Source organism: Notolabrus celidotus, chromosome 10 (genome assembly GCF_009762535.1).
Source record: "Notolabrus celidotus isolate fNotCel1 chromosome 10, fNotCel1.pri, whole genome shotgun sequence".
Taxonomy (NCBI): domain Eukaryota; kingdom Metazoa; phylum Chordata; class Actinopteri; order Labriformes; family Labridae; genus Notolabrus; species Notolabrus celidotus.
Genome location: NC_048281.1, coordinates 3,610,188 through 3,637,280, shown reverse-complemented (window position 1 = coordinate 3,637,280; position 27,093 = coordinate 3,610,188). Strand labels below are relative to the sequence as shown.

The following is a 27,093-nucleotide window of genomic DNA, read 5'->3' as shown; positions in this document are numbered from 1 at the left end:
AACTCAAGTGTCATTTCAGTGGTGTACTTTACTCTTTTCACATGATTTCTATTGTGGAATTTCAGTGATACTGTGAAGGAGGACCAAAGTTGTGCAGCACCTCCCTCCCTCCACTTTAAACCTGACAGGGAAATGGAGTACTTCCCCTTTAAGAGAGTGACAGTAACAAGCGGTGGAGGAGCTGGTCAGGAACTGGCCCGGAGGAGCGGACTAACTAACAGACTAAAGGAATCCCAAAACTTTCCCCAACACTAAGTACCGAGGTCTGTTTCAGCTCGGCTTCGGTATGTGACCACAGGTGAATGAAACGGCTTCGTCGCCTTCCTGCGTGGACTCTCGGTGATGAAGTGAATGTTACTCACCGCTTGGAAGAAGGAAAAGTTGAAAAGTTGTGGAGGAGTGATGCCCGAGAGACTCCATCCCTCCCTCCCTCCAAACTTCAGCTAAGGGGGCTAACGCTAGCTAAGAGCCTGCTGTATGATGATAAAGTTTGAGTTAACTTTTATTCATCTGTTAAAGTGAGAAATAACACACCAGGGGATCTCTTATAACACGGACAGGCTGCAGCTCTCATCCTCGTCTTGTTGTCGTTACCAGGCCAGGTTACTGGATCAAGCTAATCATCTTAGCCTGGTGGAGCTAGCTGACAGACTAGCCTCAGTGAAGTGACCCAGAGTCAACTCTAGTCCCAGCGAGGAGGGACATGGCATACAAGTCTAAACTGGGGAGCACTTGACACTATAATGGAGGGACTGCTGTGTCTTTAACGTCTGGGAAGTGGACTCTGCTCTTCATGGACCAGCTGAACTGTGTCAGGACCAGAGGGATGCTACCTGAGGTGAAGACATGAGGAAGTGATATCACAGCTGCACACATTATCATCACCTTAGAACTCACACTAGTAATGGTAACAGATAGTGAGTCAGACTGTGGACCACTCTGATCAGCTCTGTGACTCATGAAGAACTTTACTTTCTGAGTGATAGACACTTTTAAGTCACTCACTATCACCCTTGGAGTCTTCCTGTATTATTCAGTCCACAGGTCAGAACCCGCATCCAGAGGGCCTGCATCTTGGATGAAGAAGACACTGCCATAATGAAGGTTACTGTCACATTCGGGCAGACAGGTGTGGTGGTGCCCTGCAGGGAGGGCTGGACTGTGAGGGACCTCATCCAGCAAGCTACACTGAGATACAGAAAACTCCTGGAGCAGGTAATGTTCATATACCTTTCTTTACAGATAAGTAGTAAGAGTTTATTTTTTCTGAATCGATATGTGAACAAATCATTACTTTCTCAATACATGAATAGCAATAGCATTTTTATTTATAAAGCACATTTCATTACAGGTAAGCTCAATGTGCTTTATACTGAGTATACAAACAAAGAAAAACAACAACATAGTCAAGACAAGTCAACTTTATTTATATAGCACATCTAAAAACAACCAGTGTTGGCAAAAGTGCTTTACAAGGTAAAAAGTACATGAAGACAACAATTAACAACACAACATATTGGGATATAAATGTCCTCCTCACGAAAAACATAGAAAGAGAATAGTTACACCCATCATACATCAGACACAGCAGTCAAACCAAAAGCAAGTGTTGCAGCACATGCAGCCAATCACATCAGTCATCATATTATTCATACGCTCTGGAAAATGAATACGTTTTGAGTTTTGTTTTAAAAGTACTGTGATGTAGTTGTGATGGACCTGAGGTCAACAGGCAGTTTGTTCCACAGAGAAGGACCACAATAACTAAAGGCCCCTTCACCAGACTTTGATCTGACTCTGGGTAGGGACGGGCATTTCAAGCCAAAATACTAATCGATAATCACTGGCATCTATTCGACAATTTATTCAGATAATTACCCCCACCCACACACACACACACACACACACACACAAACACATACACACACATATCTGTCCCATTAACAGCCCGTTTGTGTGGCAGTCTCGTTAACCAGCAGCAGGACGAGGTGCTGCTAGTGGTGAGCACTGACAGCGTCTGTCTCGATCTTCACGTCGATGTTTCTGTGACGCGGCGTGGCGTGTGTGTTTACATTTTACAGTCATGCTCAGTCTCTGGAAATACGGGTGTAGTAGGGTGAGATTCAGAAACAGAGAAAATCGCAGCGACTGTGGCTAATGTTTTCTTCTTCTTTAGCTATTTAATGTAGTTAGCATTCTTCTTCTTCTGTTTGCTAAACAGCTTTAAGACGCTCTATAGCCACCTTCTAGCGGGAATACTGTATTACAACCAGGCACCGGTAAAAAAGATTAAAAATTTTACTTTTAAAATGAGAAATTATTCAAAGTAACAAATTTTAATAAGTGAACGAACATTCAAATATTCGTAAAAATACTTGCCCATCCCCACTACGGAGCGATATGCCGGTCTAGAGACATCAGCTGCCGCTAGCAATGAGGATGCTAAAGCTAATGTAGCAGACTGTCCTGTGTTTGGTTTACGTTTTCGTCTTTTTGAACCGTATATCCCTGGAGAGCTACCGTAGAGTGCGCAGAGCAGATGCTTTTTTCTGTAATGTGTCTGGTGGTGCACATGTTAGTTCTATGATAAAATGTAAATCATGGCTTGAGTTCTACATCAACGTCCCATTTATTATTTTCTCATTATGTAACAGTGAACTCCGAACGCTCAATTACACTCGCTCGTCGTCCTTCAGCTGTAAATTGTGTTCAGTGACAACTAACAAAAATGATCGGATGAGATGATCGGCTCAAATGCCGATCAATTAAAAAACGTCAAGATCGGCTCCGATCTGATAGTAGAGATCGGGATCGGGACATCCCTGCTTAAAAGTCTTCCACCTGATGACCTAAGGGTCCGGGTCGGGTTATACATTGTGAGCAAGTCAAAAATGTACTGTGGAGCGGAACCATTGAGTCCTTTATGGACTGATAATAGGATTTTGAAAGTGATTCTGTATTTAACAGGGAGACAATGCAGTGTTTTGAGAACCGGGGTGATATGTTTGAATTTTCTTGTGTGTGTCATGATCACAGACTATATAAATAATGAACGTAGGATCTCTGACGTCCCCCATCTGTTTCTGAAGCTCTGTTTTGAAGCCAATTGTCGGCGGGAGCCATATTGGAAATGCTGAACTCAACATAACTGCTGTCGAGTTAGTGTGAGGAACAGAGGCGGGCTTTGAGCCTCCTAGCCAACAGCTACAGTGTTCCCGCTTGTCAATCAAGTCAGCTGTGCCTCTCATTATGGAAGACTCGAAATCTTAATATCTTTGAAATTGCTGCGTTATGAAATAAATCACCCCCTGTACAGTGTGTGCCGATCAAGAAATGAACCAGGCTGTAAACATGTTTATTTCTGCTGTAAATATCGTCCTCTTTGAATGGGTGTGTATGTGGTTTTCGGTGATACTGCAAGCCAGCCTCAAGCAGACACTTGAGAAACTGCAGTTTTGAACACTTCTGCATTGGCTTCAATTCTCACGGCCGGAGGTTGCCGCTTGGTCAGGATTCTGGCTGCTGCATTCTGAATGAGCTGAAGCCTTCCTATGGATTGTTTGGATAGCTCTGCATACAGGGCGTTGCATTAATCTAACTGGGTTGATTTGAATGCTTGGACTCACTTCTCAGTGTCAGCCTGGGATATGAATGGTTGTAGTTTGGAGATGTTTTTTAAAAAGTAAAATGCTGTTCTTGTTGTTTTGGTAATGTGACAGTAGTCAGTACAATATTCAGATTTTTCTATTTAGAAAAATAAAGTTCTGCAATTTGAAAGTATCCCAACTCACACTGTTGCACTTAAAGGCAGTGATGAGTTTTTTCATTTCCCTCATCAGTCATTTTAGTTTTACATTCATTTGTCATTGATATGCAGTCGTCCAGTGTGCTTATGAACATGAACAAAAGCTCAAAGAAATGCAATTTTAACTCCTTTTGAGTCTATTTGACCCCTGAGTCATCAGTTAGCAACATTTCTCACTGCCAGAAGCAGTTTTGTAATAACGCGTTAAGATTTTTATGAACTCCTGAAAGAGAGAAGAGGCGAGATAACTTTTTATGAAACAGCACTTTCATAACATTTGAGGTTTTCCCTCAAGTCATAAAAGAATAATCCGGAGCTCTGTCATTTTTATATCATGAAAAAGCCATATGATTTTCACATCTCAAAGTCCTGGGAAATGAGACAAAGCCATGGAGGTCCGCTTCTTCATAATTGCTGTATAAAAAATTAAAAGCGTATCTGATATGAATTACGATGGTCTAGACAGAAGCCGGCACAAGTCGCTTCCACTTAAGTTGTGAGAGTAAAATGCAAATGACTCCCTCCTCTGATTCCTTTATGGCTGCTGTTGATTCCCTGTGCTGCTCTCAGGGCAGGAACCCTGTGACCCCCATCAGACGACCAAATCTTCTCAGTGACTGGCTTCATATTGGCTCCATTATTCAAAGAGCACACCAGTCACATAGATGGATGGCCTCAGTTGTGATTGAAGGGAAGATGTGGTAACTGTGCGTATATTTGTTCCTGATTATGGGAGATGGACACCACGAAAGCACTTGGAGATACACTCACTTCTTCCATCCTCTCCTATATCTCTCGCTCTCTCTGCCTTTTTGCCTCTTAATCTTCTGTCATCTCTCCGTCATGGAGCCTCCTCACTCACTGCTGCTTTTGTTTTGCCCCCTTCATCTTATTTATCATTATTTGCCTCTTCACCTTCCACAAAGCTCTTAACATAGCAAGTAGCCTCACTTCCCTCCCATTGAACTCTTCTTCCTCTTTGAGCACTTCCCTCTTCATGTACTGTTCTTCTTTAGGATACAAATGTGTTCCAGCTTGAAGAAGAGTGGACTTTGACACTGAGGCTTTTCTAAGACTTTAAACCATTAAAATGAGCAACTGTTTAAAAGTAGGAGCAATGCAATCTGGCTTTGTTGGTGCCATCTTAAGTTTTTCTTTTCAGCTTAAGCTCCTGGCTGTGTATTTTCATAGTTGTTTTACATCTAACTAACGTCATTCTATACAGCAGAAAATACAGCATTGAGACGGCTTCTTTGCATTTAGATGAGCACGTTTGTTACATGAGCAGTGTCACTAACAGTGCCCAAATAACAGATATGAGAATAACAGGGAGAGAACTAAAACCTTATTATTACTCGGCTGTCCTACTAATCACCTGGTAGTTAAATACTTGATTCTGATTAGTCAAAACCCCTTGACAACGGTCATCAATTCTAAATAGCAATCTAGGGATCACACACGTCACACATATCAAATCAGTCCAACGAAAGGAGTTCTGACACATGTAGTATGCAAGTAGCAACCTCTGGCTGCGAGAATTGAAGCCAATGGGGAAGGGTTAAAAACTGAAGTTTCTCGAGGTCCGCTTGAGGCTACTTGAGGTACTGGAAACAGGGGATAGCTCCCTCAACTGGTGGTGAAGCTTTCAGCGGAGTGTCTGCCCCCTTGTGGCTGGCTGCAGTATAGGTCAAAAAATCCGTCTGGGGAGCAGTCAAACTTTAAAGGTGACATATCATGCAAAATTGACTTTTTAATGGTTCTTTACCTGAAATATGTTTCCCTGGCATGTCTACAAACCCCCCGAGAATGAAAAAAATCCATTCTGTCCCTGTTCTGATTTCTCCACCTTTCTGTAAATGTGTGTGAAACGAGCCGTTTCAGACTTCCGTGTTTTTGTTACGTAACAACAATATCTGGTCTGTCACGGAGTCAGAGCTCGGAGCTTGTTCAGCCCATAGACTGTATAAAATAATACTGAATCCCCCCTCTGTTTTTCATTACCTGCACAAATGTGTGCTAACAAGGAGCTTAGGAGGGAGGCATGCTAGTTGTAGGCTGTCTTAATAAACACAAAGGTCGGTTTTACTCCCCACGTCTGCAGATTTGAAGATCTAGTGGATGATTTTTATTTGTCATGGATAAGTGCTAGCGCTAATTAGCATAGCCACATAGCTACATGTTCATAGCTGTAGCTGTAGCTGTAGCTGTAGCTGTGTACCAAGACACACGTCGACATACTGACAAATAAAACAACAAGAAACACTAAATCTGTGACCAATCCTTCAGAAAGGTCCTGCTACAGGCGCCTCTCCGTCAGGATCAGATTCTGGATCAGATTCAGAGGGTTGAAGTAACGCGATCTCTGAGCAGCCGTGTATATTCAGCCAACATGTAAACATTAGATCAACGTGCTGGAGAGCCGAGGCACATCCACTTCCTGAGGGGGCGTGGTCAGAGGGAAAACATAGTGTTCTGAGGAGGACTGAAGAAAAGGACTTTTCAGGCATGCCAAAATCTGATTTTTATAGTGTTTTTTTGAGCATAAACTTTAAAGACATGTTTTGGGGACCTCTTAGACCAATATATATTGATGAAAAAAGCGTGATATGTCCCCTTTAAAAAAATAAATACACGTGGTACGAATGTTTCTCATATCCGTATGCTGTGGTGATATGTAGTTATTTGACTGTTTAGTGTTCAAGGCCTCTTTTTTCTGAAAAGTTTCTTTTTCATTAGTTATTAGAGTTTAAAAAACGGGGTTTTACTTCCGGGTTTCCTTTGATTCACAGCTGTAGAGTGAAACTTCAAAGGACACACAGCGTCTTGTGACGCTACGCTGTAGGGCGGAGCTTATTACAGTGGCTTCACAGGCTCTGGCTCAAGCGGCAAACTCCGGTCTCAAACGATGAAGCCAATGCGGAAGTGCTATAAACTGCAGTACATCGAGAATCCGCTTGAGGCTGGCTGCAGAAACACCGGAAACTACATAGATATGAATGGGAAAAAGACGATCTTTGCAGCATTAATAAACATGTTTACAGCCTGGTTCAAAAAACGGCTTGGCCCTATGAAGCTAATCTCTCTAATGGCACACACTGTACGGGGAGTGAATTTTTTTCTAACGTGACGGTTCAGAAGATATTAACATTACGAGTTTTGCCCAAATAAGGACATGACTGACGTGACTCCCGGTCGGGAACACACAGCCATTGGCTAAGAGACTCACACTACGTCACACTCTGCCTAGTTGAGTTCCGCATTACCAATATGGCTGCTGCCGTCGATTTGCTTCAAAACAGCTCTCAGGAACAGATGGGTGACGTCACAGATACTACGTCCATATTTTATACAGTCTATGCTCTGGCTGCACAATGGCTGCGCCCAGGAGCGGGATTTTTTTGCTTCAGAACCGTACAAAGGGAAGAGGCGGAGCAACGCTGTCCATTTTTATTTACAGTCTATGACTGTAAACCACTTACACACCAATTAAAAAGAGCTGATCTTTACAGCAGAAATAAACATGTTTACAGTAGGACTGTCAACGAATATTCTAAATTTGAATATATATTCGAATATTAAAAAAAAACGGAGATTCGATTGTGAAAATGAATATTCGACTGTGGAAAAAAACACATCAGCGGCTGCTTTGCGAGTGTGCGCACTGCATGACGGGTTAGGGAAAGGTCACAGGAGTCACACATGCACAGCGTGAAGCAGAAGGCAGAGAGAAATCCTTCCGTCCCCGGATCCTCAGTGCGCTCTGAACGCGTCTTTTCCTCCGTTGGGAATACAGTGAATAAAAACAGATCGAGCCTCTTCACACTGACTATCTTGTGTTTTTGACAAATAACCTGTCAGGCCTAAGACCCTACATTGACAGTGGACTAAAAGAATCAACAATCAGTGACACTGGGATAAAATGCAGTTCTTCCTCTCTTTTTTTTATACAAGCGCCAAGAATATAAGTGGACTACTTTTTCGTTTTTAACTTTAACTTCAATTAATGTTAATAATATTTGCTTCAATCACTGAATGAAGCCTGCCTATATCAGGGACAAGAGTCGGGACCTTTAATTGCTCGTACAAGTCTTGTTCAGCACTCACTCAGCACACTGCGCACAGAGAGAGGAGGGGGGCGAGCGAGAGGTCTCCGGTCTTCAAAGTGTTACGGTAAAGACCATTAGGTAATGTACTTGTTTTGTAATGTGTAGGCATGTTTAAGGCATGTTATATCTTAAATACAAATACATATACAAGTAGTTATGTCTCCTTGTATTAGTTTGTCCACCTGTTATTGACATAATGCGCAAATATAGATATTCGAATGGTTTGAACCTGTTGGTTTTTTTTAGAGCAAATATTCAAACGTCATTTTGGAGCAATTTTGACAGCCCTAGTTTACAGCCTGGTACAAAAGATGAGTGTAGTCTGGATAGCTCATTTCTCTTTCAGCACACACTGTACGGAGGGTGAATTTTTTCATAACCCTGCTATTTCGAAGATATTAAGATTACGAGTCACAGGCGGGGACACTGTAGCTGTTGGCGAGGAGGCTCAAAGCCCTTTCCCTCATACTAGCTCGACAGCAGTTAGGTTGAGTTCAGCACTTCCAATATGGCTGCCGCCGCCGATTGGCTTCAAAACAGAGCTTTAGAAACAGACGGGTGACGAATACAGTATGGATACAATCGTTTTATTACCTTTTAAAACGATGTTAGATCGATATATGTCGTCTGGAAGGCCAACTTGCCGAGCACAGATCGATGTAGTCAGATCATAGGAATACAAATCGATACATCGATGTAGTAGATGAATCGTTACACTCCTACACAAAGACATTTAGTGCATGTTTACCCTTTTGGGTTAAAAGGCATACAATCTGGGCATAGTAAGACCTACAAGGCAAAGTGGTTGCACTTAGTCTCTCAACCAATCACAGGTATGTATTTGGTGAAACATGAATTAAATCACCCAGATGTGCCTGAATCTGCCACGTTGAAATTCAAACGTCTGAATCCACATCAAAGAGTAAGTAAGTAAGTAAGTGACTAACCAGGCAACTGAAGTAGCTGCAAGATAAACAAGAGTTCTCCAATGATGTCTGAATGATGTGATAGTGTGTTAGGAGTGTGTCTAACAACCATAGGGTAAGCAACACTTACACCTAATATATGCCCTTAAAATAGCAGGAAAATAAGAAGTCAGCAGATGTGCTAACAAAGTCTAAGTCGCTAAAACAACGTGGAAGCTAGGCGTTACAATGACCCATAAGAGGTAGAAGGGTTAGTTAAGACAGTGTTGGGTGTAACATAGCGCCCATATATAGTAGCCTGCTCTCCTCCAGTGTTCATTTTTCTCTCCCCTGTTTTTTCTCTCCTCCCACACCCTTGTCAGCACTTTTCAACCTCCCTTTGTTAATTCTGTGTTTACTTCTCCTTCCACTGTCATTCTTCCTGCTTTCTGACTGCGTTGGCCTCTTTCTCCTCTTCTTGTTTGTTGTTTGACATTTTAAATATTCCTCTTTTTTCATGTTCACCTTTTTCAAACTGCTCTTTCTCCTCCTTTGACAGCTCGTCCAGAACGTCTCTCCCTCTTCTCCTCTCTCTGAGTTTGGAGACTACTTTTACTCCTTAATAACTTCACCGCATCCCGTCGTCTTCCTTTGTATTAGTTTTTCTGTATTTTTTCCCTCCCTCCCCATCAGTCCATCATTTCCCTGCAACACTAATCTGGTGTAGCTGTGTAATTATGTCTGTTAATGTGTTCTGGGATTATAAAGCCAGGGTGTGTGTGTGTGTGCTGTGGAGCAGTCCGGTTCCTAATCCTCTCTCCGAGTGATGGCAAATCATGTTTTTAAATAGTCAAAGAGACAGCTTGCTTTCTGTCCGTCTCCCTCTCTACCCTATCCCCCTCTTTCCCTCACAGCAAGTACGCTGCTCATATTAGAACCATGTTTTTAATCCTGTGTTTTCTTACATGTAGCTTACCTACACTGGCAGAACCATTCATCATCTGCTTTGTTGGGAGTTTCCATCATGCTGCTTAAGAGGAGCTAACATTTGAATAGGCATTAAATCAAAGCTGAAGTTAGGTGAGCTTTGAGGTTTAGTCTTACTTTGAAACGTTTCTGTGTGTCTCAGCTCCTTTGAATCATTCACTATGACCTTAGCCCAGTGATTAGAGTTTGTATACCTCTTTGTGTTGCTCTGTGTGTATCCAGGAGGGGTTTGGAGACTGTGGATGGGGATAAGACAGTATGAGGAGATGAGAGAGTGCTGATGGGTTTGTGTCGAGATTACTCCAGGTTTAAGTTCTACTGCTGCTTGTTCCTTCAGGAGCTTCTGAGAGGAGAGGATTTTCTCTACAGCGTTTTCCTCTTAACATTTCTGGAAGGTGTTGGTCACACCTTATGTTTGGCTGACCTGTTACCCTTTTTTGGGCATTTTGGCCATTTGCTTGACAGGACAGCTGAAGAGAGACAGGCAATGTTGGGAGTTGAGAGTGAGGGAAGACATCCAGCAAATGGTCATGGCCGGAAGTTAAACCTGCGACTGCTGCCATGAGGACTATAGCCTCTGTATAAATAAACATGTAATTACACCCCCAGCCACTTAAAATGGAGGGTGTGCTAATGAGCCTTAAATGCTAGTTGCCAACCAACATTAGACAGAAGAAGAATACAGCACTGAACAGCCAATCATGTTGCGGGGTGAGAGGTAGGCGGGGCTTAAAGACGTTCAGAGTTGAATGGAAACAGCTGAAACTAGCGACAGCGACAGCATGAAATGGGAGAGGGTTTTCTTTGTTAAGTAAAGCCCTTTTATTGTCAGGTGTCTGCTGATGAATGATTAGACTCACCTGTGGTTGAATTCTTGTCAATTAGAATCTTGTAGTCCAAATCCAAACAAATCTTGTTTGCAATCAATGGCCCACATGTGTGGGAGTATTTCATAGTATTGTATCCAAAAAAATACTGATCCTGAAAGGAAACTAAAAGTTTTATAACTGATTGATTGATTGATTGATTGATTGATTGATTGATTGATTGATTGATTGATTGATTGATTGATTGATTGATTGATTGATTTCTTTCTTTCTTTCTTTCTTTCTTTCTTTCTTTCTTTCTTTCTTTCTTTCTTTCTTTCTTTCTTTCTTTCTTTCTTTCTTTCTTTCTTTCTTTATGTATTTATGTATTTATGTATTTATGTATTTATTTAAAGGAACAGAGCATATTGATGAACATTTCAGCATTGCATCAATGTAAATATGCCAGAGTTAGCCATAAGGCTAATTTTCATCTGTAGTCCCTGGTAGGTCAAAACAGAGTTCATGGAAACAGTACATCATGATAGCATGAAAATGAAAACAACAATACATCACAAGAGCATTTATAAGTTATACAAAAGTTTAAGTAAAAGCATTGAAAGCTGGGGTTGGTAATCAGATTTAGATCCACTTTTTGTTATACTGGTTAAAATGATCTTTATGTCCTGATGGTAATCAATACATAATGTGTTCTTAAAAAAGAGGTAAAAAAAGTTGCTATCTACAGCTGGAGTAAACCTGGGAAAACACCAACCAATCACCGTTTTTTGGGTCCCCAAATTTTAAACCAATCAAATCCCTTCCTGTCGTTCTGCCCGCCTCCTGCGCGTACATTTCCCCGGCGTTCACTCCCCGTCCCCTGCCTCTGCCTACCCTGACTCTGTTTCCTGCCCCTCTCGCTGGACCTCGGGCCTGTCCCCTCTGACCCGATGAGGTGCTTTGCTCAGGACTGTAGTCCGGATCAGAGTCTAAAAAGCTCTCACCACGGGGGCTCTGACAAGCAAAAGAATTAATGACATTTAGTAAGTCCTACAGAAAATGTAGATGTACTGTAGCGTCCGTCCGGACGCTGTAGGGATGACGAGCCGATTCGTGAACACGTTGAGTTTTACTAAACAGTCACTGTCGGCCGTTACCACGCCAACCAACAAAAAACAACAATCAATGTTTGAATGAATGAAGAACTTCTCCTCTTGTCTCTCCTCTCTCCAGCTCACACACTCTACACCTCTCCTGATGCCTTCACTGACCGTCAACACTGTAGGAATTAAGAGCATCTACACTGAACACGTTTAACAAACAGTAGAGCTGTTACAGTATTATATATATGTTATAACTTTTCTCCTGATATCGTGTCACCAGTACAACTGGATAATGCTAGCATGACAGTTGTGAGTACTAACAGCAGCCATGTATGTTTGTGTTTTTAACTTTCACTATGATCATGTTTTGGTGAGGACCGGTTTTGAATCAGTCACCATCATAAGGTCGCAAGTCAGCGGCGCTCGTGCATGTGAGCGGGGGGGCGTCGTTTTGGAGGAGCTCTGAGGGAGTAGGGGAGGGGTTAGACGGAGTCATGAGGAAATGCTACATTCAAATTCATGCTAGTTTTCCAAGACTACCAACCCCAGCTTTAAGTGCTGTTCGAGCAATACGCCCTGAGTTGGACCAACTAAACATGGACCAACATATCAGATTATCACACAGGTTAAAATGCATACATTAAACCCGTAAAATAACGCACGCACGCACGCACGCACGCACACACACACACACACACACACACACACACACACACACACACACACACACACACACACACACACACACACACACACACAAAGCGAAAGACAGACAGCAATGGATACAAGTGAGTGATTACAGAGCTACTGTTAAATCTATTATGGATGTACTCATTTATGCTGAGCACTGTATGCACTATGCACACTTCTACACTTCTACACTTCTATCTTATGAATCGATAGTAAGGTATGTTATTGCACGGATAAATTTGCACCAGGTTTTTATGAGCATACACAGTATGAACGACACACAAAGAGCGATTTGAATATGAGAAGTTTACAGTCAGGAATCATAGCAGCATTGAAAAACAAAACATTAACCCTCCAGGTTCTTTTAGAGAAGAGACACGGGAGGAAATGAATATTTTGAAACGGAAACATGGCCACAGAGAGAGACGGGAGGCAGGAAGGCAGAGTTTTTTTTCATGGGGAGTTGTCAGGAAGTCATCAGCTTGTTGACAGACTTCTTAATTACCTTTAGGCAAACAAAGAAGTGTGTGGTTGTGTGTACAAGGATGACTCTTTAAGTGGTGTCAGGTTCAGTCTGCTGTATTATTAGTCATTTCTAACTGAATAATCGCAGCAACATATCAGAGTACATGTTTATGTATATGTTGCTCTAGTGTTTCATTTGACCTGATAAATACAGTACAAAACAATGGTCCTGAAAGCTCCGTGTGCCGTCCAAGTTCAAGTACAATCAAAGGAACACCAAATGAAAGTCTTTCCCTTTGTAAGCTGACTTGTGTTTGACATTTGCACGTATAGATTGTGAGGTGGATGTGTATGAAAAGGTTCCTTCCTAAGTGGGTGTATGCTGTAGTTTCATTAGCCAGGGCTGGAATTTCTGATGAGGTGTGGTCAAAGAGGCCGATAACATGGCCCCGAGCCAGAGCATAGGAGAGTGTAACCGAGTGGGAGAGAGAGGGAGGGAGGGAGGGAGGTGGGAGACACGTGCCGCCTCTTCTGTGGACAAATCACAGTAATGTGTTCATTTAATACTGACCCTTGCTGTCCACTCTTCTTCTTCCTATTATTATTTGCCATCCCCTAAGTTGTGTAGTGTTTGATGGCCACACCATTACAAATCCTGAGTAGTTGTAAAGCTGCTGTTATGATCTGATTTTGAACCATGAAGATAACTCTAACATTCCTCAGTGAGACGGGTGGAGAATCAATTTGTGCAAAGCTTGCGTGGCATCCGTAGGAGTACTGATGTTGTTTGACGTATTCCGACGTGATGCCTGGAGTCTACTGCAGATGCATATACTAGCTCAGGGACTAATGCTTGCTGCAATAGTTCAACCAGTAATTTCCTTGTATTGAGATCTGCAGATGTCAAGCTTTGTCACTGTGTGCTCACAACATGGGTCGAGGGGCAGTTGAACTCAGATGGAGTCATTTTTCCTTTCTGGAGTTGAGTTGAGCTGCTAAATCAATCAATCAATCAGACTTAGTTTGTAAAGAACGTTTCATACAATGCTGTTTTAACAAGAAGTGCTGTACTTAAAAATAATAATAGGAGTAAAAAAAATAAGAATAAATACAAAAAAATGAAAAAAGGAGAAGACTCCCCCATCCCCCCACTCCAACACCAACCCCACCCACAAACTCACCCCACAATCTGTATGCAAGGTTAAGAACATGATATATATAAAATAATAATAATAATAATAATAATTAAATAAAAATAATAATAATAATGTAAAATAAATAACAATAACAATAATAAATATAAAAAATAAAATAAAAAATAAAATAAAATAAATAACTATAATAATAACAACAATAACATTAATAATTATAATAATAACAATAATACTTATAAAAATAACAAAAATAAGAGTAATAATTAAAATAATAATTATACAATAATAATAATAAGCTGAATAATAATAATAATAAAAAAAATAATAATAATAATAATAATGAAAGTAACAACATTAACAGTAATAATAATAATAATAATAATAATAATTCAATAAAATAAAAATAATTATTATAGTTATATTAATAATAATAATAATAATAATAATAATACAATAAAATAAAAAATAATTATTAGAGTTATAGTTATAATAATAATAATAATAATAATAATATTACTTTTTATTATTACTTACATATTACTTATTATTAACGGTAACGCTGTTATGATATCTTAATGAGGAAATGCTGAAGGAAAAATAAGATGTTAAAACTCAAGGTGGGGTATTAAGCTCACCAAAATAAAATAAATGAAGATAATAAAGCACTTACATATTAAAACAGTAAAAGAATCTAAGATGCTACACTGAAAGCAAATACAGTAAATTAAAACAGGATAAAATATTAAAACGCTGAGAAGTAATCTGTAAAAATCTAAGATCAGATCTAATTAATAGCTAAATAAATAATGAAATAATCCAACTACATTTCAAAGAGTATTTCAAAATTAAGTGAGTAAATAATACAGGTGTGTATAATAATAATTTTAAATAATGCAGTATGTACTTAGAAATTGACTGCAATTTGAAGTAGATCAAAATGAAGTAAGATAGAATAACACTCAGTTAAAAGCAAGACTAAAAAAGTAGGTCTTGAGTTTGCTCAGGATCATGTGGGCTATTCTCATTTAAAATGTTAGGTGACATGTCTCCATATCACAGAGAAAGCTGTTATTGTGACTGGTCTTGCACTACTTTGGGTTGTTACCACAACTCACATACCAAAGTCTTGTGTCAGCTGCCGGAGTGAAAGAAGCTAACTGTTCAGAGATAGAGAATGGTGGAGAGGTGGAGAGGTGAAGAGGTGAAGAGATGGATAGGTGGAGAAGTGGAGAGGTGGAGAGGTGGAGAGGTGGAGAGGTGGAGAGGTGGAGAGGTGGAGAGGTGGAGGTTGAACACTGACAACACTGAATGATCTGCCTGATGTTTTAACTCTGGTGGGATTTCACCATCTAGTCGTTTCCAGATCCCGTCCTGAAAGTTAAGCACCTAAAATTGCCCAATATTATCTGTTCTACCCTCTGGCATAGCGCTGCATTAGGAGCTAATCTGCCTGGTTTTCAGATTACATCAGTGTGTTTACAACACTTATCTTTAGTCGTACAATATCTAAGTGTCCCTCTAGGTTTTTTAACTGCAGGACTCAAAGGCACAGGGTCTCTGAAGTTCACAAGAAGAAAAAAACATAATCTATGCACTCCCCCTGAGTATCAGATTAGATCAGTGTGCTCACAGCGGTTATCTCTCTACCTTTCCATCTCTTCTCTTCTTCGCTGCATGGCTTGCCTTCTGGAACAAGAGATCAAAGAGGGTTGTTGACCTAAAAACAAGCAGGTCTTGTTTTTCCCTTCTGTTCTTCTTCCTCAAACAACAAGAGAACATGTGTTTTCCCAATGTGCTGGCATGCAAACAACCAGCTCTTCAGCAAATACCCTACAGTTTATATCAGACTTTATAACTTGTGTAAATTGAATGGTCGAATACAGTTGAGTGAATTTCATTGATCAAAAGATAGCTGGCACTCACTACCACTACACCAGGCTCTATGTCCTGAATGTTTGTTTAAGCTTGTATTGCTCTCTCTGTTGTTATTGACTCAGTGTCTCTTTGTTGGTTTTGTTAAGTATTTGCAAAGAGAACAAAAAATCGACTTATTTTTTAGGACCTGTCAAGTTTCCAGCAAAGGTGATGCTGCCAGTCATGTAAACAGTTTGTCACCAGTTCTGCAATGGCAGTTTTTCTGATGTCCTAACTTGTATTGCTGATTTCTTTGATTTCTTTGATTTCTTTGATTTCTTTGATTTCTTTGATTTCTTTGATTTCTTTGATTTCTTGTGGCTGGCTAAAGAAACCAAGAAGGTCTCACTCATAGCCAAGCTAACACTGAGCCCCTCAGATAATAACTCAGCCTGCTCTCCAGTAATGTAAAGGATTGTTCTTACTTAAAATTCTCATGTTGTTTTTTGTGATGCTGCTTCAAATGCGCGTTGAGGTTGGTCGTATGAAACTTCTGTGCCACCACGGGAAACTTGTGCATGACAAGTTTTGCACTCAGCTGCAACATCTTTTCAGACTTGAATGAAAAAAACTGCCACACGGCCGACATCACTCCTACTCATAGCACACGCTGGTCTAGTGATGAGGTGTTCCTGTCATGGTAGTGCGAGGGGGACCACCCATAACCCCCCCCACACACCTCACTTCTCTTAATACGAAGAGCATCTCCTCTTTTTGTTCTCCTCTGTCCGTAAGTGTCTGATAAGTGTCACTCCTGTTTTAAAGCTTCACTCCCACATTGAACAACAGCTGAGTCAGTTCAGCATGTATCACTACTAACACAGATTCCTAAACCAGAGCTAATGTGAACAAAGTGAATGTGGCAGTTCCACATCATCTCAGTGAGGTTGTCCTAACCTCCTCCTTGTGTAACCCAACAGCCTGATGAAGTGTTGCTTGTTCAAGTGCTGCTATCAATAGCTTGTTTTGTTCTGTGTTTGCTGCTGTGTGTCATTTCAAAATGAGGAAATAACTAGCCACACCTAATAACCTCTGCTGCTTTGCATCTCTAGCAGGATCACTTTTAGACAAATGTTTGCTCTAACGTCTCCTACACACCACACACTAACAAAGCTCTGCTCATCTTTGCTGTTTTTCTCTTCTAGTTCTGTCCATCCCTGCTCTCTACTCCCTCTCTGAACGGGTACTAAAAGCTAGCATGATCATACAGCCATTCTTTTGACTGTGCTGCCATGACCAAATCAGGGGTTCCCAAACCTTTCAGCCCACGACCCCCAAAATATAGGTCCAAAAGACTTGTGACCCCCACTGTTCCTCAAAGAGATTTAATGTGGCTTCATTTAGCTGGTCTGCAGAAAATGACCCTACCTATATGAGAATGTGTTTCCTGTGCTGTTGTGAATGAACCTACTGCTACTGATGCTTTTGATAATGAACTGTTCACTAACCCTAAACTTAGGAGTCATCTGGAAACAAAGAAAAGCAGAAAACTCATTACATTTTCTATTTTCAAGGTTTTATTTCAAGTTTAGCTACTATTTCTGTTGATATTTTTTACTATAATGGGTAAAATGTACTATTTTTAGATAACTTAAAAAAAAAAAAGCATTCTGGAAGACTTCTCACGACCCCTTATTTGTGTCTAGCAACCTCTCAGGGGGTCCTGACCCACACTATGAGAACCCCTGCTCTAAATAATGCTGAAAGAATCATTACTGTAAAGACACAATAAAATAGAATAAAACTGTGATTGTATGACATCACATGTCTGTTCCTTTTAGCTGACCAGCTTTTATTCGCTTTACAATGTACAGAAGAAAAGGAAAGATTTACTGCAGCCTGGAGCAGACACACCGCCCCGAGGCCCCTGATCCCAAGGGTCCCCTAAAGCTGCATGTTTACGGTGTGTCAGTTTGCTTGTTGTAATTTGATGAATTGTTAATGTGTGTGTGGGACCAAGCACCTCTAGAGCATAATATTAAGTGTAAGGAAAACAACTATGTATGGTCTGCTGTGAGAGCGGTGCTGTGAGACAGACCCACTGGTGTTTGATGTGGACATGGTGACCAGAGTGGGCAGGAAATTTGATATTTGACTGTAAGCAAACCAAAGAAGACGTCACCCTTATAGCTTCTCTGTCGTGTTACGTTCTAAAAATGTAACACATCAGAGTTAATCGTATGTCAAAGCATAGTAAGTTAGCTGCTTGTGCTGTGCTGAACAGTTTATATGAGAGTAATGGATTAAAGATTCACAATAAGACCAGTTTGTATGTTCTGAAGATTAAGCCCTAGGGGTGTAACGATCCTTTTTAACAATGATTCGATTTGCATCATGATTCGTGGTTGCTGATACGATTAAAGGACGATATTGGTTCATTTAGAACAGGGGTGTCAAACATGCGGCCCGCGGGCCAAAACCGGCCTGCCAGAGGTTCCAATCCGGCCCGCAGAACGACTTTGCAAAGTGAAAATTTACAAAGAAGACGATGCAATTTTGAAATAAAAGTAACTACTATTTCAAATTTGTCCTCTGGAGGTCGCATAAAATCAAAGTGCTGACGGAGCACACCTGAATGGCGCTTTTTTTTCCTGGACTTTTTTTCTCAAAGTAAGGAAATAGATGACTTGCTGTTTGCATAATCCAGTTGAGCTTCATAAAGACTTGTTCGAGCACTATAAGATGATCAGCTAACTACTAACACTAGCACAACACCCCTGCATACAAACTGTTACTGTTGGAGCTGAGGGGTCCAAAATAGTCAACTTTAGCTTCTTCATTATTATAATCTCTCTGTTCTTTTGCTGTAAACATTACACTGTGTGTCAGGTGAATGGGTAACCTGTGTGTTTGGTGTGTTCGCAGCAGGTTTCAGAGCTTAAAGAAGAAAATATTCGGCCCTCTATGAGACACATCGTGACAAAAAATACAACAACTGTTTTTGTAGAAAGATAGTTCATTAAGTGTGAACATTTTCATGTACTTGTATTTTTTTGCACTACAACAAAGGGAAAAATTTTGAGTTGTCGTTATTTATAGGTTATTATGTTTAATTTTACTGGTCCGGCCCACTTCAGATCAACTTGTGCTGTATGTTGCCCCTGAACTGAAATTAGTTTGACGCCCCTGATTTAGAACGATACGATCTGAAATGATTCAGTGACTTGAAATCGATTCAGTAACTTTTTAGCCAAAAATTCAACCAGTGTGACTGTGAAATAAATCCCTTGATACTGGACAGTCCTAGATTCATGTTGTTGCCATGATGTTTTTGGCCTGGGCCGAGTTTTGTCCTAGTCTCTGACTAAACATGCTGGAGAGGCCTGAGGCTTCTGCAGAGCTGATGTTACCTTGATGAACGCTGCAAGAGGTGCCTGCACGGTCTGCGTTGTGTGAAATCCCATGGCGCCTTAGTAGGTGGTTGGATAGATTTGTGGTGTTGCTGTGGTAACTTTACTTGACCTTTACATATCCTACAAACAGAGAGCGACTTATTTAGAACATCTCTGTCTTTGCAAAAGCCAAAGTGTTTCCACACACTGGACCACAATGGTGGCTTGATCATTTCTGGCTTGCTGGCTTCTCCTCTGTCATCCACCATGCTATGTTCTGTTGTCTGCTGGTGTGTGGCGATGACGTCACAGACAGGCAGCCTGAATTGAGTAACGTTTAACGTCTTTATCATTAAAAGATAAAAAAAACCCACATCCATATAAAGTCTGCTGTACTTAAATCCAATGTGTTATTTCCTAGTATGGATACAATCGATTTATTACCTTTTAAAACGATGTTAGAGCCATATATGTCGTCCTGAAGACTAACTCACCGAGCACAGATCGATGTAGTCAGATCATAGGAATATAAATAGATACATCCATGTAGTAGATTGAATCGTTACACCCCTACCAAGCCCATTTAAATACTACTCTCTGTAAAACCCTATAAGCAAAAACCAAGAGTAGAAAAGATTCAGAATAATTTATGTCACTCTGGCACTGCAGCTTTCCCTGCTAATCATAAAAACATTCACATGTGTTCTACCAGAGTTTATACAACTCCCCGAACCCTGAGTCATGGTGCTCGAGGAAGATAAACACTGTACAAAAGAGAAAATAAAACAATGTAAACACAGTGTTCAAAAAATCCCTTTCTCTCATACAGCTGGCCGGGGTGTAGACCAACTCAGCGTTACAATAGATGAAGTCATACAATGTGTTCCAGCAGGGAGGGAGGAGGGAAGGAGGGAGGAGAAGGGAGAGACAATTTAATGATAAGCAGTCACAGTCTCAGAGTCTTGTGCTTCAGTTTTATGACGATAGAAAAAAAAAATCCATTAAGAAGCAAAAATCGAACTCAGCTATATATTTAACTCTGGATACATGCCCTACTTGAGCATATCTGCTGCAGCAGGTGACGGTGAAGAACAAACAACTTATGTTTAGCTTTTTCCAGCACATAAATACATATACCATATGTCGGTTCACTTTTAAATGCAGTATGATATACAGCTAGCATTGCACTACTGTGTGGATGTGTCAAGCAGGTAAAAACACCCACAACTTACAACAAGCCGTGCAGTTTTAAATGTTCTTCCTCATAATATGCTTGCTGTTTTATTTCATAAAGGATTACCTTTGACAGATATGATGAATTTAAACATCTTAACAAGTCAACAGAAGAGAGCGTTGGGCAAGGTCTTCATTTTCTATTGTTTTACTTTCTATCCCATTTTATTTTCCTTTAATTGTTTTACTCTCCTAATATCTCATTTACTGCCTTTATATCTTTTATTCATCTTCATTTATTTACTTATTTTACTGCTTTTAGCTGCATATCCTGAAATGATGATTAATCTCTGTTCTTCTTTTATTTCACCTTATTGCTTTTAACCCTCTTGTGATGCTTTATTCCTTTTTACTGCTTGTTGCCTCTTTATTCTTTCTTTCCTTTTATATTTCTATTTCTCTTACTTTCTTGGTCTCTTTGGTCTCAGTTCTTATCGTTGGGTTCTTGGGTTTCCTGTGCTGAATCATTGTTTGGGTCTTTTGTGTTTGTTTTCCTAATGTCTGATTTTAATGTGTTTGTTTGTATGTGCCTTGCCGTTTGTGAAGCATTTTGTAAACTGTGCTATATAAATGAAGGTATTATTATTATTCCAAAAGCTAAAAAACTTAAATATACCGGCCTTGCCTGAAAATCTAAACTTTGGTAATCACTGGTTTGCTTATTTGTACTCAAAGGGAATGATAAAAAGGTACAAGATATCTCAAAGCAGATATGTTTACGAGGGGTGACCCCAAATAGTCAAATATTCGACGATTCGTTCTAACGAGCCTTAGTCGACTGCCAATCTCATGAAATGTGGATCATTCCATTCAAACCATGGGGGTGCTCAATGTCTAATTTTACATTATTTTCCTGTTTCTCGTAAAAATAGTGTCTCATATATCCTATTTTGATATAAATATAGACTTATTTAATGTAATTCTGAGAACAGCTCTTGAAGTGTTAAATCTCCTTAAAGTGGTAATTAAATCTCCCCTGGTAATTAAAGGTGGACTCTCCCATTTAGCGGGACCTGTGGAGCAGACGTACCTCAGCTGGTCTTTAAATCTTTCTACATTCATGGCAGCTCAAAATGTCAGGAAATAAAACTTCAGTTGATCCTAAAAAACAGTGATGAAGATGAGGAGCAGCTTCATGAAGAGGACTGTGAGATCAAGGATTACCGGACCACACAAAAACTGTACGGGGCCAAAAGAACCAGGAGGGATACCCAAAGCTGTCCGAAGCCTCAAAAACAATCCACAGCATCCCATCCACCTCCACGCCATCAGAGAGGATATTCTCAAAGACAGGATTTACAGTCAACAAAGCAAGGAGCGCACTTCTGCCCGTACACACGATGGTTTTCCTCACGTACAATTTGAAAAGACTCAAGCGGACAAAGACGTGATGAAAGACTGTTTTAAAAGGTTCTGTTAAGAGATTTAAAAACCCTTTAGCTGGTTCAGGTTTGATTTTGAACATTATACAAATGTTTTGTCTTAAGTTGGACAAACTACCCTCCACAGTGCTGCTCTCTGCTGTGTGAACACTGTTTAAATATCTCCTGATTCCTTTCTCTATAGTGGAGCGTTGTTCCATGTTTAACTGATGGTGGTCTTATTTGAGTTTTCTCTCCTTCATCACCTCGTTGTTTTTGCAATATAGATTTTAAAAATCTAAGTTTTATACTTATAATATTCTGTTGTCCCTTTTACTTAAAGCTACGAGTCTCTTAATTGTAAATGGTTATGTGTAATATTGTCATGCGGTCACCATCATGCAGACTTTGGGTCAATAAAGAAAAACAACAAACATTCCACTATTCGTCGACTATGGGCAAAATCTGATGAATCAGATTCGACTAAGCAAATCCTTAGTCGGGCTCACCCCTAATGTTTACATAAAATAGACCCTAAAGGCGTTTTTCGACCGAAGGAACTTTACCCCAGAACTAGGGACTTTACTCCGGAACTACATGCGTTTCGACCGGTGGACAAGGGTCTAAATTTAGTTCAGGTGTAGATAAAGATAAATCTCCCCCTAAAAAGCCCCTGTTAGAGGGTTAGTACTTTTCAAAGGTCCTGGGACTTTTGCTGGGCAGGGCCTGCAATGCTGAATGTGTCTGATTGGTAGATTACCCGCAGTGTTTTTTTATCCGCCCGCCGTTCACAATAACATCACACACATCTGTGCTTCACTTGATTTCTCTTTCTTTCATTAGTTTTGATTTGTTCTATCTTTTTTGTATGTGTGTGTACTTTTCAAAAGAAGAAGCTGTGATTCTCTTGATTTAGCAGCTTGTAACAGTAGTCTTCTCTAAACCCACCGTGAATGCATCTCTCTATGCTAGGGGTGCAGAGCAAATGTAGATTGCACAGTAGTTTATTGGTCAGATGGTGATTGTATAGGTGCAAAAAAAAAAGGTCGACAAATGGACTTGGGTGGCTGCAGATATACCAAGGCAGCCAGCCTGCCCACGTATCATCTACTGTGTGTTGGAAATGCAGAACGGCTTAAGTAGGCCTACAATGGAGAAGAGTCACACCTCAGTGCTTTTACAGGAGAGAATGTTGATCTGCCTCTCTCTGTGATTCCCGTCAAAGTGTGTGTGAAGACCTCTCTATCAATTATAGAACTATAGATACTCAGGAGATAGAAGGTGGGGTCATTGTCCCCTAATTAATCCAGGTTGGTATTTTAGACTGATAAAATAATGAAACAGGTTGCAAAATCTGCTTTAGTGGCAACACATATACCGGAGTAACAAGGAAAGTCTTTGTGTGGTAAACAGTGTGTGCAGGTTATTTGTTGGAAAGAGTTTAGTGTAGGGGACCTGGTATCGACTTCTCAGACTCACAGTGATATCCCAGCACCTTGCTCCACCTTACCCTCCTCCTGATGGGAGTTTTTGAAAAGCATTGACATGCACCTGACCCTGGAAGAATGATTTAATGGAGCAGGTCCCTGTAATGTTTTGAGTTATACCTCTCCTCGGGCTGTTTGCGATTTTGTGCGAGTGTATGCTTGTGCGCGCTGATGTGTGTGTTGTCTCAATATGTTGTTCAACAACCAGCTCCGTGTAGTCAGCTGTCCGCTGCAGTGTCGATGTCATTAATCACAGACCCAACACAGCGGAGAAAGGGAGCGGGGAGAGAAAGAGAAAGGAGCAGGCTGGTGTTGTAATCTCTGCACAGCATCATGGGAAACGAGAGGAAGATGTAAGAAGGAAAGGAGGCAAGATGAGGGCAGAAATAGGAGGAGAAGAACAAAGTGGTATATAAGGGAGGAAAGAAGGGGAAAAGTTGGTAACATAACTTTGTCTTATTTTATGTGACCATTTATAGATATAAAGTTGCTTCATTGCGCTCTAATATTCCTTATTATGTTTACCTGTCATCCATTTTTTTTTGGTTATCAATTTTTCTAATCCACCATGAGATCAAACTACCCTTCCCCATGTTGTGTTTGTAAACCCCCCTGATGTAAAATAAATTGCAGGTGTTTTTCACCCCGTATAATGCTGATGGTCATGTATTGTGTTGTAGGAAGGAGACTTCCTGGTGCGGACTCACCATGTGGAATACTGTGACGGGGGGATTCTGGACCCTGATGATATACTAAGTGACCTGGTGGAAGACAAGGACAAGGTAAGAACCATAGACTGTATAAATAATGGACGTAGTCTTCGTGACGTCATCCATCTGTTTCTGAAGCACTGTTTTGAAGCTGATCAGCGGCGGCAGCCGTATTGGAAATGTTGAACTCAACCTAACTGCTGTTGAGCTAGTGTGAGGTAAAGAGGCGGGCTTTGAGCCTCTTAGCCAACAGCTACAGTGTTCCCACCTGTCAATCAAGTCAGCTGTGCCTCTCGTAATGGAAAACTTGTAATCTTAATATCTTCAAAATTGCTGCGTTATGAAAAAATTCACCCCCCGTACAGTGTGTGCCAATCGAGAAATGAGCTATCCAGACTACACTCGTTTTTTTTGTACCAGGCTGTAAACATGTATATTTCTGCTGTAAAGATCGGCTTCTTTGAATTGGTGTGTATGTGGTCCAGTACATCCTGAGCCAGCCTCAAGTGGACACTGGAGAAACTGCAGTTTTTAACACTTCCTTTGTCAGAATCTGCTGCAGGAGAATATTCTGATGGTTCAACTCGTACTTCATTTACAAGACGAACATAGACATTATGAACAAGTAATTCAATGGCTTCATACGACCACATATCTGGTGACCACAAACATCGTTTTAAAAGGTAATAAATCGATTGTATCCATACTAGGAAATAACACATTGGATTTAAGCACGGCAGACTTTATTTGGATGTGTTTTTTTTCTAATCTTTTAATGATAAAGACGTTAAACGTTACTCAATTCAGGCTGCCTGTCTGTGACGTCATCGCCAAGCGCCAGCAGACAACAAAACATAGCATGGCGGATGACAGAGGAGAAGACGGCGAGCCAGAAATGATCAAGCCACCATTGTGGTCCAGCGTGTGGAAACACTTTGGCTTTTGCAAAGACGGAGATGTTCTAAATAAGTCGCTCGCTGTTTGTAGGATATGTAAAGGTCAAGTTAAGTTACCACGGCAACACCACAAATCTATCAACCACCTACTAAGGCGCCATGGGATTTCACACAACGCCAACTGTCCAGGCACCTCTTGCAGCGTTCATCAAGGTAACATCAGCTCTGCAGAAGCCTCAGGCCTCTCCAGCATGTTTAGTCAGAGACTAGGACAAAACTCGGCTCGGGCCAAAAACATCACGGCAACAACAGAATCTAGGACTGTCCAGTATCAAGGGATTTATTTCACAGTCACACTGGATGAATTTTTGGCTAAAAAGTTACTGAATCGATTTCAAGTCACTGAATGGTTTCAGATCGTATCGTTCTAAATGAACCTATAGCGTCCTTTAATCGTATCGGCAACCACGACTCATGATACGAATTGAATCGTTGTTAAAAAGAATCGTTACACCCCTATACTGCATACTACATACTGAATCATGGCCAAATCAGTACGTACTGCTAGTGTCATAGGCAGTTTGGAAAACAGCCATACACACATTAGGGGTGGGGTCGTCACAGCACAGACATTCATGTCACTATCCAGAAATCCACAAATGAGACAAACAAGTGCTGGTAGTTGTAGTCTTCTGCACAGAACTACAAAATGATTGTGTTGAACTTGCCTGTCTTTATCCCTCTAATCCTTTGGGTAACTATTATATCATGCTGATCACCCTTCTGATTTAACAGTGTGCACACAGGTGAATGTACTTGGCTAACTTTAAGTTGGTATCTCTGGCTGTATATTTTGCGTGTGAGCGTGTGTGTGTGTGTGAGTGTGTGTTTGTGCTCATATACCACAGTATCGAGCTGCATTGGCTACAAGCCGCTCCCTTGGAACGAATATTGCCTCACAAGCAAAATTCAAAGGGAAAAGGTTTTAAGTTGCCTTCAGCATTAAGCAGCATCATTAGCAATTCACTTTCGGAGACTTCGCAAACTCAATCCATATATTCCCCGTTTTTCTTATTTCCCCCCGAGGAATGTGTCATTTTTCATTTCCCTCCTCAGAAGGTCTGCATTTTTTTCCAACCCCCCTCACAGGCTGCTGCATTGTGAGAATGTGATGAATGGTCTATATAAAGGGCTTTTTTGAACCAGGGATTAGGACCTTACATGAATCTTGAACCCTCTCTCTGTGGCTCATCACATCAAAAGAGAAGCAACATGTCTTAATGAGCCTGTGTCCGTTGGTACACTGGATTTTTTTCATTTAGGTCACAGCTTGAAAAGTTGAAGACCCCACGGCCTGGAGTATCTATATATTTCCCCGTCCTCAGCTCGTACTGTATGCCTTAAAGGCTCCATAAATACTGCACGATTTGTGGGAGATTCTCTGAACTAATTAAGAGCCAAGTTGCATTAGTTAGCAATTTCTCTGCAGGGTTTGAGCACCTTTGGAAAAAATGGAAATGACTGTGTGACATTTGAATCTCTCTCATGGAGATTCAAGCCTCTGTGCATGCTAAATTCTGTTTTTGTTGATTTCAATGATCATGAAAAGATACCTGAGATAACTTCATTATAGTGTTGCACTCCATTTGCCCCAATATTATTTGTCATAAAACCAGTGAACCTCTTTTGTAGTGCGCAGTCACCCTTCCTTTAAACCCTAAAAGACAGCATTCACATGGACGAGTGACACCATGAGGGGAACATAAATGAATTTTCTGATGCTTTGGCAGGATGGAAAATTGTCCGCTTGTCATTGTCCAGATAAGCCCTCTTTTTTGTGCCCAGTTTCAGGAAGCTCCCATAAGATTTGGTTGTGAATTGTTATTTTTTTGGAATGTCAGAGAGTTAAAATAAAATAAATCTGGATGGCATGTCTTTGCACAGTTTGAGTTTTATTGTGTTGTTTTAATGGTTTTTATGGTTTAATGGTTTTTGTCAACTTTTGCTGTGTTTAAATCTGCCTAATAAATAAATCTGGATTTGATTTGATTGGATTGGATTTGAGTCAAATTAGTTTGTTAATTATGGGCTGCTCCTTTATAAAACTAATTTCCGGTTCCTCTTCTACCATCTGCCTGA

General features: G+C 40.6%; 2 protein-coding genes across 5 annotated transcripts in view; both read left to right on the top strand.

Moving 5' to 3' along the window:
- Window positions 1-27,093, top strand: part of pth2ra (parathyroid hormone 2 receptor a) — a 401,963-nt gene that overhangs the window by 142,570 nt on the left and 232,300 nt on the right. The window lies entirely within an intron of this gene.
- LOC117820200 (partitioning defective 3 homolog B-like) overlaps window positions 191-27,093 on the top strand; it is a 37,672-nt gene continuing 10,769 nt past the window's right edge. The window contains exons 1-3 of one of the 4 annotated variants that reach the window (XM_034693911.1): window positions 191-838; window positions 1,038-1,215; window positions 24,029-24,130. In XM_034693911.1, the coding sequence (XP_034549802.1) occupies window positions 1,099-1,215; window positions 24,029-24,130 (219 nt within the window). In that variant the 5' untranslated portion in view covers window positions 191-838; window positions 1,038-1,098. Of the gene's footprint in view, window positions 1,216-24,028; window positions 24,131-25,045; window positions 25,072-26,276; window positions 26,971-27,093 lie in introns of those variants that run through there. The other 3 variants (XM_034693912.1, XM_034693913.1, XM_034693910.1) reach the window with 3 other exon arrangements.